The 15,324-nt window shown below is 53.8% G+C and overlaps 1 protein-coding gene across 1 annotated transcript in view; it reads right to left on the bottom strand.

The window, feature by feature from the left end:
- Positions 1-15,324, bottom strand: part of Dpp6 (dipeptidyl peptidase like 6) — a 600,350-nt gene that overhangs the window by 166,368 nt on the left and 418,658 nt on the right. Inside the window, exon 6 of the mRNA XM_026406182.2 lies at positions 7,616-7,668. Within this exon, the coding sequence (XP_026261967.1) occupies positions 7,616-7,668 (53 nt within the window). The remainder of the gene's footprint in view (positions 1-7,615; positions 7,669-15,324) is intronic.

Genomic DNA, 15,324 nt, shown 5'->3' with positions numbered 1-15,324 from the left:
CAGCCTCCAGGCATCACTGAGATAGTCCAGAGCTCTGTTGATCCTAGATCCAGCACGACTTCTGCGCCTGCGGAGATGACCAGGAAATGAATGTTTCAGGAGAATTCTCCAGTGGCTGTTCCAGGGACAACTGCAGCCTTGGTGTCACTCAGCAAGGAGGCAGGCAAGGAGGGGTGGCCCCGCTGACCAGTCCACACCACCGCCCCAGGTGGCTCAGGACACTGGTCTCCTCGGTCTTTTCCACTCAGTGGGGGTGTGTCCAGGCTCACCCCTCCTGCTGATCCATGTTGTTTAGCTACCTGATTCACCTCCTCCAACAGACAGCCAGCATTTATGGGCCTCTGGGCCAGGGAAGGGAGACATGAACCTACTGTGAAGGATACCCAGAGCCTGGAAGAGTGACGAGCCAGGCGTGTTTTCACAGCCCCAGTTGGATGGGCTGAGGGAGTCCCCAAGGACAGGGGACGACCCCACTGGAAAGCACAGTGGAAACAGGCCCAGTGCAGGGAGCTGGTGGGTCTCACCAGCGACAGGCTCCACTTGGGACTTAAACAGGAAAGAGCAGGACCTGCTGGGGCAGCTTCCGTGTCGGTGCTGCCTGTGCCACAGCCGCAGGTACAACGGGCACAGTCCAAGGAATGAGGAGAGGAGCCGTCGGGGGAAGGCCACTGCACACGCTCCTGGACATCCCTGAGACAGCCTCCTGCAGGAGGGGCAGCAGCAGTAAGGTAAGACAAGGAGCAAGGACCGCGTGGCGTGGGAAGCCAAGTCTCCTCTCAGGTCTGGGTGGAGGATCTTAAGAGCAGGAGCTTTCAAAGTCAGGCCTGAGGATCAGAAGGACTTGGACAAGGCACACAGTGAGCCAGAGATTCTTGTTGCACACGTTGATGCGCCAATGCATGGGAGTGTGAAATGAGGCCCCCTGAGAGGGCGGGGGCAAATGTCTGCATCTCCTGACTCACCACAAGCAGCTCCCTGATATGGCCTTCCTTCCCATGGAGCCACAGAGACTCCATCCAACTCACACCTGCTCCAGGGAGCCACTGTGGATCCATCAGAGTCAGCAGTGAGGCTGAAATTTGTGTTCTATCCCAAGGGTCGGGAAACCCTGGGGAAGGCTGATCAATTAGATCTGGCCACATCGGGGAAGGTCTGGGTGCCCACCAGGATGGAGCCTGTAGACTTTCTGTGCACCCACAAGGTGCTCAGATTCACACCTCAGTAGTGCCACACTGCACCAGACCTTCACAGAGTCCTGCACAGCAAGGATTTGTACACAGAGTGATCGTGTCCAGGGAGGTGAGCGGCTGCCCAGGCAGGTCCAGTTGACTGCAGAGCCATGGTTTCTGGTAATGCTTGCCAAGAGGTTGGATTTCAACTGGAGGGAAGAAGAGGAGGAAGACAGTAGTGGAGGGGGAGAGAGAAGCAGAGAAGAGCCAGTCCAGGTCTGGGGGGAGAGCTAGGAGCTGTCCACAGTTCTGAAAACCATGGAGGCCAAATGCAGTGGGACTCTGGCCCCTGAGGCTACAGCAGAAACATCAAGACCCAGGCTAAGATGGCCTTTTCCCACAGTGGAACTGCCCCACGGTACAGAATCAGCTCCAGCAGGCGACCCCTGGCAGCTGTGAAGGCTGGTGCTCTGCAGAGCCAAGCCTGTCTGCATGCGCCCAGCACCAGGCCCAGGGACTCGCACGCCTGATGGGAAAACTCAGAAAGGCCATGCGATAAGCTGTGGGGACAACGGTGCTGGAGTTGAGGATTTTACGGCTGCCCTCCTGGAGGCACCCCGGGGTCTTCTCATGCACCAGGCTCAACTCACAACACGATACAGGTTTAATTAGAGGGACACGGAAGCAGATGCCAAACCTGTCTCCATCTTCTAAGAGAACTCCAGCCTCCCGTCATCACAGTCCATGTGGCTTCCGCACTGGCTGGGCTGTCACGCCGTCCACACCTGCACGACCCCTCCCCAGACCCCCTCACTGACTAGAAACCTCTCACCTCCCTTCAGTCTACTCTGTGCCAGCACCCAGCATGCCATCCACCACGTCTCCTCCCTTCTACTCAAAACCTTTGCCATGTTCTCATTGTAAAAGCCAACCAGGCCGGGTGGTGCTGAGGTGGCCTGCACTCCAGGCACACCCTAAAACTCCCCCAGCCCCCCTCCACACTGTGGTGTCCCAGGCACACAGCAGCTGGAGCCTGCCCAGCACCTCTTGCATCTCAGAGCACTGGCGCATCGCGTGTGCCCTCCCCAGCCTAGAGCTGCTCCTTCCTGCCTCTGACCTCGAGAACAAACCAACAAACTGACCCGTTGCCAGGCCCCGCTCCTCCCTCGTGAGGCTGTTCCTGAGATCAGGGTGCCCAGACCCTTCCTTTTTTCCTTCTCAGATTTAAAACACCCACTGGGTGTATCTTACTGTATGTTGCTATGCAATTCTGTATCTTTCCTTTCCCATAAGAATTTCCGTAAGAATTTGAACTTCTTAACAATAGCCACCAAGTTTCTGCGGCTTGATACAGTCCTTTCAGTAAACACTTGCTGGCTCACAGTGACTTTACTGCTTCCAATGGGGGCTAAGCAAGAATGGCTAAAAATGAACTGCACTAGGTCAGAACAAGATGAGATAAAAAATAATTCATTGAGCATTTAGAACTGTACCTAGAGGAGGCTACAAATACCTCTTCTAAGAGGGAAATTAAAATTACATGGGCTGCAGAACTACTCAAGTGTCATGGAACAAGCCCTGCTTTAGAAAAATAATTAGAGGAAATTTCATTATTGTAGAGGCATATTACAGTTGTCCTTGTTCAGTGGGGATTTGGGCTGGCTAGGAAGTAGTCTGATAATATTTAATTACAAGACTATAAATATATATCAGGTATATACTCCAATATTAAGAATGAAGAGCTCACCAAAAGCAAACTCTCCTCTCTGCATTTCACGTGTATCATCCCCTGAGTTGTCACAAGCAGCCTGGGAGGTGGGCGCTGCTACTATCATCTTTTTAAAAGTATGGAAACTAAGAACTGTGGAAGCAGAACAGTTCTCTAGGGCACACAGCTGCAGTCGGGGGCAGAGAGGGCATGTGCCTTCAGGGCTCTGAGACTGCAGGGCTACAGTCCTGGATGCCCACGTCACACTGCTACGTGAGGCACTGGGCACTGGTACATGTGCTTCCTAAACAGTGGGGAGCCCTCTGCACCCCAGTCTGTATAGTTAAGGGTGCAACTCCAGGCAGAAGGACCTCCGTAAAACAACACCTGCCAATCCCCCTCGTGGTTCCTCTGAGTTTGCCAGACCCCCCAAATGAAAGGATAAGTCCAATTTTTCTTAAAAATGGATTTATGTTATAAAAGGCGTTGATTTTCTCTTTATGATTTTCAGAACAGTAAAATAGACATGAGATTGTATAACTTGAGCACATGCACACACACGTACATTTTTTTTAAAAGGACTTGAGCCAAAGGCGAAACTAATTAAAAAAAATGTTGTGCCAGAAAAATGTCACAAGGCAGCCAATCTACAAAAAAATCTTGTCTGAAACACATAGGAGACTCATAACAGAGAACATTTAGCTGGCTAGAATCTCTACTGTGCAAGATGGATGTATTTTGTTGAGATAACGATATAAACACTTAGTGAAATGCTCCGTGATTAAAAATAACCAGCTTTAATCCATTTATGTAAACAAATTTGCATGAAAGATGCATGTTCTTTAAGAATACACTTCTTGGAACTTGGTGTGTGCAAGTCTAGTGAATCCACCTACAGGTAAGTGGTCTTGAAGAAATGCAGAGCAGATGCCTAGTGCTCCAGCCATCAGGGGCACGCTTATCCCCACCCCCAAGGTCAAAACCACAGAAGGACAGCAGCTAGCACATGTGATAGAAGAACACAGGAGTAGGACAGAGGGGCGCCCTCTCCAGATTCTCCTTCATCGCTTGCAAAAAAGAAGGCAGGAAGAGGACGCTGAAGAATGATCTAACACATCTGTGTGGCTGGTGGGGAAATCTGAGGTTCTAGCTCCCAGGAAGGAGCTATGGAAGGACAGGCAGGGGCACTAGTAGAAGGGGTGCCAATGTCCGTCTTCAGGATTGTCAGGAAGACTCTTAGGCTTCTGTATATGAATAATATAAATTTGCAAATTTTAATAGTGATATCTTGATTTTTACCAGATAAATGAGCTCTCCTCTCTCTGAAACCCACCCACAGCATAAGTTGTAGGTCCCAGGGTTGTTCTTCTGCCACTAGGAAAGCGTACAGGGCAGTTTTGTCCGGGAACTCATCTCTTGTTGATTCAAACAGGAGTTGGACAACACTCAATTTATAATCAGTTGATGAACAGCCCATCACTGGTCTTATGATAAAGACGAGGGGAGGGAGACACAGCAGTGCTATTTTGGTGACATTTGTGGGTAAAGTGGTGGCAGGAAGGGACACTGACTTCAATGCCCACCAGAGGGTGTAAATGGAACAATCCGTCTGCTGTCTCTTCCAATCGTGCAAGAATGCTCAGGAAGAAATAAACCAGCACTTCACTAAAGCCGGACCTTTGTAGCTATAATGCATGTTCTCCACATCATTAAGTCTGATCTTAATTTGAATTAACCCAAGGGGTCACTTTAATAGCAGGGGGTTTGGCGTCAGCCTGCCCTGCATCGGGATCTGGCTCTTCTGTATGTGGGCTGTGAGATTCTGGGCAAGTGACTTAATTTCTCTGAGCTCTCACTTAAAATGGTAATAGGAGAAATTCTCTTGCAAGGTTGTTGCACAGGGGAAAGGTGCACAAAGCACAGCCATTAATGATGGTGGTGTGTTACTCTCATTGTTTTTAAGATGCCAAAAACAGCTCATTACTCCTTGGCACCGTCTAGGACGGGGACTGAGCAAGCCTCCAGGGCTCTGAGAGTGCAAACTGAGCTTCATTGTTGAGCCTGCCAGCTTGTTTGGCAAACTCTTGTGCCAAGTTCTTAGACTCTGTTCCTGCTAAATTCTGACTGGTGCAGTAAAATATTAACACAATGCATTAGAAATAAACTGATTTTAGAGTTTTGTGTCTCACAAATTTATGTAAGATGAGATGAAAGATCCATCATCTATAACAAATTCTATTGTTCCCAGCAGTAGATAAATCTCAATGCATAATTATATTCCTGCCTGCCATCACCATTGAAGACACGTATCTGCTTGAAAAGAAATAGAATAATTTCTTTTTACTGAAGAACATGTGAGTTTCTACTTGAAATATGTTTCTGACAAAAGGTTCCTATGGAGACACTATTTTTACGAGGGAAGGCCATCTTCAGTTTCTTTGGTATAGTAACAATAATAACAACAACATACATACGTTATTATTAGTTTATAATAATGATGCTGAGGCTCAAACCCGGGGCTTCACATAGGCAAGGCAAACTCTGCAGCGCTGAGCCCCAGCCCCAGTCCCAGCAGACTTTGGCTTAATTTTTTGAATTATTGGATAGCATCTGTCAATCACAGTTTGCTGCCTGTCTCCATGCATGCACCTCTTCTTTGTCTGAAGTCCAAACAAAATATTTTTGTCCACCTTTGTCTTCCGAGGACATGCCCAGTGCCACCGACGCTGGGTGGAAAGCAGATGCAGCTGAGGTAGGTGCTGCCCTCAGGGACGATGGTTTAGAGCAGCTCCTGCTGTGGGTTGCTGCTCTGGGAAAATCAGGATGGCGCTACCTAAGTATCCACAGGAGCCCCCTGATGCGGCGGTGACCCCGCTGGTTTCTTTAAGCTCTTCCTGAGCACCTGGCCTTTTCTAAGTGCCACGACGGAGCAGGGAGGGTAGATGAAGGGAAGGGGTGGGGAACAGGAAGTTCAGGAAGGACAAGAGATCAGGAGGGACGAGGAGAGGTGGAGGGCGGGAAGGGAGAGGAGAGGAGTTAGGAGAGAACGAGAGCGAGAACTCGGGACGTCGCCTGCTGGTGAGCCTCTGCGCTGACCCCACCGTGGCCTCACCAGATGCCAGCCAGCCCTCACCACCCTCGGGGTCCCAGAGTGAGGCTGCCAGACAGGCCTGGAGATGCTGTGTGGCTCTGTGTGCCCACGGCTGGAAACTGAAACGTCACACCTGCCCTCCCATCCTGCCCCCCGTCCTGCCCTCCCATTCTCCCCTCCCGTCCTGCCCTCCCATCCTGCCTCCCTGTTCTGCCCTCCCATCCTGCCTCCCCGTCCTGCCCTCCCATCCTGCCCTCCCATCCTGCCTCCCCGTCCTGCCCTCCCGTCCTGCCCTCCCATCCTGCCTCCCCGTCCTGCCCTCCCGTCCTGCCCTCCCATCCTGCCTCCCCGTCCTGCCCTCCCGTCCTGCCCTCCCATCCTGCCTCCCTGTCCTGCCCTCCCATCCTGCCCTCCTGTCCTGCCCTCCCGTCCTGCCCTCCCATCCTGCCCTCCCGTCCTGCCCTCCCGTCCTGCCCTCCCATCCTGCCCTCCTGTTCTGCCCTCCCGTCCTGCCCTCCCGTCCTGCCTTCCCATCCTGCCCTCCTGTCCTGCCCTCCCGTCCTGCCCTCCCATCCTGCCCTCCTGTCCTGCCCTCCCATCTTGCCCCCCATCCTGCCCTCCCATCTTGCCCCCCGTCCTGCCCTCCCATCCTGCCCTCCCGTCCTGCCCTCCCATCCTGCCTCCCTGTCCTGCCCTCCTGTCCTGCCCTCCCATCCTGCCCTCCCGTCCTGCCCTCCTGTCCTGCCCTCCCGTCCTGCCCTCCTGTCCTGCCCTCCCGTCCTGCCCTCCCGTCCTGCCCTCCTGTCCTGCCCTCCCGTCCTGCCCTCCCATCCTGCCCTCCCGTCCTGCCCTCCTGTCCTGCCCTCCTGTCCTGCCCTCCCGTCCTGCCCTCCCGTCCTGCCCTCCTGTCCTGCCCTCCTGTCCTGCCCTCCCATCCTGCCCTCCCGTCCTGCCCTCCTGTCCTGCCCTCCCATCCTGCCCTCCCATCCTGCCCTCCCACATATACTCTGAGGCTCTGAATCATGCATTTTCTAGAGACCCAGGAGCCAAGCAGTGAAATACAAGGGAGAAGCAGCATGAAGACGGGTGGCCCAGTCAGAAGGGGGCACTGAGACCTCACTTCTGGGAACGCAATGCCAGAAGGACCCTCCACCATGCACAAACTGATGTGCCCAGGGGGCAGCTGGGCAGCCAGCTCTTCCAACCTGTGGCTACGGCTGCCTGGTGTGAGGCAAAGCTGAAGGCACAGGGCTTCTTACTCCTCACTCCTCGTGGACTGTCCTGCATGTCTGAGGCCACAGGGTGCAGTGGGGGCTTCAAGGCACTAGTGTGGCTGTGACCGGGAGCCTCCCGGGCATCCTAAGCCAACCACGGGCTGTGCCTAATGGTGAGGCAGGGGGGACCTCACTCTGCGGAGCCTCGAGGCTGCAGGAACCACAGCAGGAAGTGGGCAGAGTGGCTCCACAAATGGGCCAGCAGCTGGACCCAAGTGACCCCCCCGACACACCACTGCCCTTCTAGCAGTGAACGAGGAAGGAGCCAGATTCAGCCACACAAGGGCCCTTCCCTGCGGAGGTCAGGGAGCCCATTTGCTGTCTCAGGGCTGAGTAGGTCTCTAAGTAGAAGAAAAGGAAAGCAGCGTCTTACCCGTGAGGAAGTTTGCTGAGGACGTAGTATCCCGTGTAGGAGTGCTGGTATATCTGAAAGACAGAACGCAAGAATCAGCACGGAGACAGGCTGGGACGGTCAGATTTTTCAAATCAGCAAATCCTAGGGGACATTGGTGGGCAAAGGAGCTCATCTGGTAGCCTGAGGTAAGGTCTGCATGGACCTGGAGGCTGACTTGCATATCTTCATCACTTGCATGGTTTGAAGGACAGCCACAAGCTGCAGGCGTCTTCTGGCTACTTGGCTTGTGATCAGGTCAGGTACACAGACACCAGGTTTAACTAAACACAGCACAGAACTAACAAGGACACTGTGGTCATCAGAGACCATGACGCACAGTCGGCGAGACCTGGCAGGACAGGAGGACCCCCGTATGGCTGGAGTTTCTGTGGGTGATGGCTCTGGCCAGCTTTGTCCTTGCTTCCCAGGCACCAGAAACTCAATATGCTCCAGAGCACGCCCCCCCCCCCAGCCCGGCCCAGCCTTGTTCTCCTGTGATAATTCCTAGCTCAGCTGTGGCTCCACTGTCCACTCAGTAAAGTGAGTTGGAAATTTAGTTATCCATGACTCCATTCTCTGCCCCTTCCTTCCCTCACTCCAATTCAGCTGACCCCAAAGAGTGCGATTCTTCTGAAGTCTTCCCAAATCCATTAGCCGCTCCTGATCCCTGGGGAAGGTGCCCCCATTCAAATTCCTCTCTTGGCCTCCAGAGAAGGAGCCCATCTTTCCCCTTCCCTGGGTGAACCTTGAAGTCTGGGTCCCAGCCCTCTGCTGAAGGTCAGCCTCTTCCGCTCTGTGAAGACTCCTCCACTAACCCTGTCCACCAGTCCCTCTCCCAAATCTGGGGAATATTAACTCAAATCATTAAAAAAAAAATCCTCGGACACACTCCCCTTTAGCTTCTCTTTCAATTACAGTGACACTTCACCTGAAAAGCCTGCTGTGTCACCAGCCCCTTGTTAGTTCCTTTCTAACTCTGTTATCACTCGGATCCGGACAGGCCCCGTGTGTTGAAAGCATGGTCCCCAGTGCAGCAAGGGTCAGAGGTGGGTTTTAGGCAATGATCGTATCGTGAGGGGTTTCATTTTCCAGTGGGTCTATCCATTGGGTGGAGTAGTATTTTGAATGGACCACTGGGTGGGAAGTTAGGCAGGTGGGGCTGGGCTAGCGGGTTGGCCTTTTGGGGACTCCATCTTTCCTGCGCCTTTTCTCCCTTCGTCCCAGCTGCCGTGACTGGAGGGCGTGCTCCACGTGCCCCCCACCATGAGGTTTCTTCCTTGGAGACAGCCAACGCGGTGGGTGTACACAGCGCTGACCGGTTCCTATGGTCCTTCTGGAAAGCAGCCTTCTCTCCACATCTGGGGAATGGGCCCAGTGGGGGTGCCACTGCTTCTGGGAATGAGGTCAATAAGCTGAGACCATCTAGAGAAGATGGCCAGGTTGACTGACGTCTGGAAATGAGCCAGTGGAGGTGGACCATCCAGAGGAGAGAAGACCAAGGGACCAGGGGAGACACCATCAAGGTTTGAGAGAGCACCAAGAGTTAGTGTTCCTGCTTTCTCTCAGGGAAAGAGGATTGCTGACATGCACACATCAAGGAGACAGGCTAGGGCAACCATCTACTGAAACTATTCACTGCCCTAGAGGCTTATCCACCCTGTTAACAAAAGCACAAAAGCCATTTGCTGGTGCAACCAGGAAAGCCCAGGGGTGGTGAGGTTGAGTCGGGTGACCACTGCAATTTCTTTTCACTCAGTTGCAAAGATTCCTCAAGTCCCAGGTGAGCATGGCTGCTCCTGCCCTCACCTCTCCACCCTGCCTAGAGCACAAGTCTAACTGCCCCTCAGTGCAGCCACCCTGTCTGGACCTTGGATCCATGAGCTCAAGCCTTAGCATGTCGAATCTGACCAGCTGTGGCTACGACAAACATTACTGATGTCCCTCCTACATGCCAGATGCACACTCTCTCTTTGCCAAGGTTCTGCAGGAGGCTCGGCCCCTCGCAGAGCCAGTCTCAGCTGGGATTTCAATCTCCTGTTCCCTCAGCATCTTTCCCGGGCACTAACCCAAGACTCTTGCCCAACTTGGGAGTTCCTGCCAGTCTCTGTCCCACCCCGAGGCTGGTGGTCCAGGAACTGGAAGTCCTGCTGTGGAAGTTAAAGGATGGTGGGCGAGTTAGTCCCTGTGCAGGGGCTACTCCTTCTCAGGCGGAGGCCACAAGCACCTGGCACCGAGCACCGCATTCGGCTCACGTTCCCACACACCCCGCCCGTTGGCTCCGTAGCATTTTCATAAACTCGAACTTCCTGTGATGATGTAAGAGGAAACGCTTCCTACAGGACCCCAGGTAACTAGGTAAAGATGGAAAGAGCAAAAAGTGAGTGTGCTGAGTTCAGAATGCACCAGGCCAACAGTGGGAAGACATAATGCAAGCTCAAAGTTCTTGGTTTTCTCCTGTGCTCTGGTTTAGATGCGGTTTGGATGTATCCTCCAAGGTTAGCATGTGGGAAGTGGGGTCCTTGATGTGGTGGCATTAAGAGGTGGCAAAGATTTAAGAGGTTACACTCAGTTGGTGGTGGCCAGGTCATTGGGCACCACCCTCAGATGGGATTAATGCAGTTCTCACGGGGCCCCTGTTAGTGCCCACACATCCCCACACCACATACTGCACCTGCTGCGAGGCCTCTCCCAGAGCTGAACGCAGCGGCAGCAACACTCCTGGACCTCGAGAGCTGGGAACTACCAGCCCAATATGACTCTTTTCTTTATAAACTCCCCAGCCTTGGGTAATTCATTACAGCAATGGAAAACAAACCAACACACCATCACAGGAAAGATATGGTTGCACAGCGTTCTTCCCCACTAGGAGCAATTTACAGTTTAGTGCAACAATGTAGGCAAGGGTCAGCATACAGATGTACAGTTGTCAGACTCAAAAGGCAAAACTAATGGGCAAACCCTTAGGGTTCAGTCTCCGTCTCTCCTCCTGGAATAACCTCTCTTCCACAAACCCTTTTAAATTTAAGAAGGTAGAAGTGGGGTCCCTTCCTTCTTGAACCTGCAGCCTGGTTGAATGGGTACCTCAATGTCTTCTTCTGAGGCCCAGCAATTATCTTGTGCCCAATCCATGCACAGTATTTCACTCCTGGTTACTACAAAGAGAACATTTGCATATGGCGGCAAAAGGATTGAAGTGAGGATGCATCCAAATATCTTCTATCTCAGAGACGAGCAGCAGAAGTTTCAGTTGTGATCCTAGAGATGTTTCCAGATATCCACCTCAAAAGCATCTTCTGCAGCCAGGAGTACGTGGGTGACTTCTGTCATGTCCCCCAGCCTCCACCTGGACGTTCCAGTTCTGACAGCTGCATCATGGGCCTGGGTTCTTCTGGAGCCAGTGAAATCAGTGAGTGGCGAGGAGGCACCCCATGGAGGGCTCCAGGAGACTCCCTCCCCATCTGATGTCAAGAGCATGCGCGAGCCTGCCCTCCCCCCTTCCCAAGTCACATCCTTATCCCCTCCTTGGCCAGACACTGAGGACTGACGCCCAGGTTTGCCTGGCCCTGGCAGCTGGCCTCCGACTTCCCTGCGTTTCTAGTCCGCTGTCTGCCAGACCTTTCTGCGGACTCACTCCAAATCTTCCTGGAGGATGCAGCAGTTTCTTCTCTTTTCCTGGCTTGATTGACTTCCTGCTCTCACCTGCATGGACTTCTGAGAATCGGTCTTCCAGAGAGACAAGATAAAAATGATGTCCGTATGTTGTCCGTGCCTTCAGAATTCACAAAACATCTTCCTTCATCCTTAAATTGACCTTCAGGAAGACTTCCCTTGTTGCCGGAGCGGTTTTTCCTGGCTTTGTCTTTTAAATTAAGAAACTGAGGCTCAGAGATAAAAATCCATCCATCCAAAGTCACATCACGTCAAACGAAGGGAACCAGAGAATCACTGTTGTTATATTAGTTTGAAACCACTTCTGGGATAAAATGCTGGGGGGGGGGGAACTTCTGCCACCCCAGACCACCTCTTCTCTACCGGCGGGAAATGCTCCACTGTTAGGTCCCTTTGCAAGACTGTCATTTGAAAAGGAACTGGGGGAGACTCATACGGAAGCCATGGCTACTACCCTACAGAGAGGGGTCAGCTGCTGGTCATGGAAATCATTCCTCAGAATGGCCCAGACTCCAAGGCAGATGCTGAGACAGTGTGGGAAACAGGGACTGAGGGCAGCGGTGGGAGGAGCCGGTGGAGGACACCGTGCCCACCGCAGCAGACAGGGGCTGGCTGCTGTGCCCCACCCAGCTCCTGCCCAGCCCCTGCTACAACTGTCTCCTCTGGTGCCGGAGGTCAGGGGCACTGGGCTCCCTCCCGAGGACAAAGGTGGCACCCCACATCTCCTCCTGGGTAATCAGGCACTGAGGGGACGGAGCCTGGTGTCTGGCACGTGTTGTGACGATACAGGCGTCTGCATGCAGCATGGGAACGTCTGTGTGCGTGTGCACGGTGCCCAGGCTGCCCCTGAGCTTCACAGGGGTCAGGGGAGAAGTCCAGCCGACTCAGCGTCTTCCTCTCCTCCTCTCCTCCACCTTCCCCCCCCCCAGTGGTCTTACAAAGGAACCCTCGTGTGTCTGTATCCATATGGAACTGGCTTCCCACCAGGCAGTGTCCCTTCTGACATTCAAATGCATCCTTCCAATGCTCAGTTTTGACAACCTGCTTACCACTGCGCTTGGCTGTTCTGCCCACTGGTGTGGCCAGGCTGTGGGTGGGGAGGCTGTCAAGATCCTCCTGGCCTTCCTGTTTGTGGCACCGCAGACACCTCCTGTCCCCAGGGCCACTTATTCCTCTGCCACCAAACTTGCCCTTTCCGTCCTTCTGATCCTCTCTGGAGAACCCAGGACAGACCTGCTTTGTCTCAGTGCTTCCCAAGATGCTGTGTGTTTCCCGACACTTCCACCCCTTCACGTGACCTTCTGCACGTCCGTCCCCTTCACGGCTTGTCAAGGCCCATCCTCAGCCCTCCCGCCCCGTCCAGCCCTCCGCCCCGTCCAGCCCTCCAGGGATTGCATCTCAACTTGCGTTTCCCAGTTTCAGTAGCTGCTGCTGCTCGGCTCCCTCTGTCCCCAAGAAGCTTCCCAGAGGCCTTCACCAGCCCTGTTCACCCTGGGCCTGGGGTGGGCCACTCTCTTCTTGCATTTCCTCTTTCCACGTCCTTCCAGATCCCCACGTCCTTTAAATCCCTTGCATCCCACCAGGCCCAATGCTCCTGCTCCGTGAGCCTTTCCTGATACCAGAAGTTCTGACCTCCTCGGCTTCCCAGCTGTGTTTTGTACTGTTCCACCTGTCGGTTGAACTTGTCATTATATCCACGTAGGCACACGTGTCCCGCCACGAGCATCCACAGGTGTTTGAAGTCGGGTGAGCTCTGCTGCCCACAATCCATGCTGGGTCTCCAAGCCCCTCGCTGCCTTCACTTGCCACCAGATCAGCTGTGGGTGGGGAGGACACTCAGCTTCACAACGAACACAGAAAGAAGCCACCAAGTCCACCGTGGCAACAAGCCGTGGGCGCGCAGAACACGTCCTGCAGGACTTGGCGTGGCTCAGTCTGGTGGGCTCCTGGGCACGGCTGGAGGTGCTCTGTGCTCAGGGGGGTTGAGTGGCTGCACGGGTCACCAAGTGTAGGGAGCCTTTGCTGTCACCAGGTGAGGCTGGACCTTGAGGCTTTAAGGGAGCCTCCCACTGCCCCAGAGGAGGGCACTGGACATTCCTCACAGCCACAGGGATAGGTAGCAGTGGCCTTATGACAGCCGCGTCACCAAAGGTATTCGCTGTGCTGGAGGTTCTTGTTAACAATTCTTCTCTCTCCCACTCTGAGGCCGGCTCACAGGGCCTCCTGGTAAGGTGGACTGGTCAGTACAGGAATTCATGCACTCGATGAATGTCCTGAGCATCTACCGTGGGCACCACTCTAGTGAAAAGTGTAGGTCAATCTCTGAATCAAGGGAGCAATGTAAAATGGTAAGCAAGAAAACTATCAGTGAATAAGACATAAGTCAAGGACATTCTGTGAAATCCTGCTTCCATTCTGCACGTGTGATACTCACTCTAGGTGAGGTGGTAAAATGTGCTCACCGTCTGCCTCCCTGTCATTATCAAAAAAGTTTTAGCCACTGTTTATCAGGGCTCCGAGAGCCCTGGGTTGAACGTTTTCTAAAGCTCATAAGTTGAGGTCCTTACTCTTAGTACCTTAAAATATAACTTTGTTTGAAAACTGGGTCTAGACAGAGGTGATCAGATGAAAACGAGGTCTTCAGGCACCCATCCTCTATGCCTATCAAAGGGACATGGGGACAAGGAGACAGACACACATTGAGGGAAGAGACATGGGAACATGGGTGGAGACAGAGGCATCAGGGACGCACGCTCAGGCCGAGGCACGTCAAGGACAGGCCTGAGCCACAAATGGGGAGAGACAGGAAGGATCCCCACAGGCTCCAGGGCCACGCCCTGCCCACACCTGATTTGGGACTTCCAGCCCCAGAATTCCAAGGCAGTACATTTCTGTTGTTCTAAGCCACCTGGTTTCGGTTCTTTGTCATGGCAGTCTGAGGAAACTAAGCCACCAAACGTGACCCCTGTTGGAATCAGCATTACCTGGAGAACTGTTGGAAAAGTCAACCGTCCTGTGTACAATCATCCTGTGTACAATCATCCTGATGGGATGGGGAATCAGGACACAGCGCCATATGCTGCCCGTTGAGGCTGCCACACAGGCCTGGGAACAAGTCACTTGCCACTACCCAGGGGACGGTCTGTTTCCAGCACAGTGTGTAGCAGACCCGCAGACCCTAGTCCCTGGGCATGGTTTCTGCAGAGGCCATTGTTAGCAGTGTAGGGGTGAGTTGTACCCCTGGGTGTCGGCCATCAGCCTGGGTGGGCACAGGCCGGGGCTGGGCTATCTGCAGGTCTCGGATCCTACTGGGAACACCACCTCTCAACCAGGAATGCATGTTGCATGCTAGAGGGGCTCAGAGGCCCCCGAAGCACAGCACTGGCATTGGGAAAAGAGCAAGATGGCCCTCAGGGTGCATTCCTGTCCTGCAGCTGAAACCCGACTTCTACCCCAGAAATGGTATTCTCAACCAAGGCCGTCTTAGCTTAGGCCAAGTCTCTCATGACGAATCCCTCACAGGTAGAGGAAATTTGATAGAAGGAGTGACTAGAGTCCAGAATCCACCAGGAACAGTCAGCTGAGAGTGACCCGCCTGTGCTGGCCACACGCATCCTCGTCCTTCCTGTGTCCCCACGGGGTTTAGGGAGGCACTTCTGAGCTCCCTCCCTCCTCCCTCCCGGCTGCTCCTGCTGCCTGGAGCACTCAGCTCCTTGGCCTCCTGTGGCCTCGGCTTAGACCTCAGAGGCCTCTCCCTTAACGTCACTGTAGCCAGCTATAGCCTCTAAGCCTCCTCGAATGGCACTGCTGGGGCCATTGGCCAAGGGTGGGGACAGGGACTCGCCTGCTGTGATCTGGCTTGTTCCGTGCCGTGGCCACCCCTCCTGGAGGAACCAGCCATGTGAGCCACAGGAGGCCTGCACCCCAGCTCTGAGGGGATTCCAGAGGTCCTCGTGGTCCTGGCCCACTGGACACCACATGCCAGATGGCTGGAACCTTCTGTAGCCATCACGCTGCAG

Source organism: Urocitellus parryii, chromosome 3 (assembly GCF_045843805.1).
Source record: "Urocitellus parryii isolate mUroPar1 chromosome 3, mUroPar1.hap1, whole genome shotgun sequence".
In the NCBI taxonomy this organism is placed as follows: Eukaryota; Metazoa; Chordata; class Mammalia; order Rodentia; family Sciuridae; genus Urocitellus; species Urocitellus parryii.
Note: the sequence above shows the minus strand (reverse complement) of the source record. Positions and strands in the feature narration are given on the sequence as shown.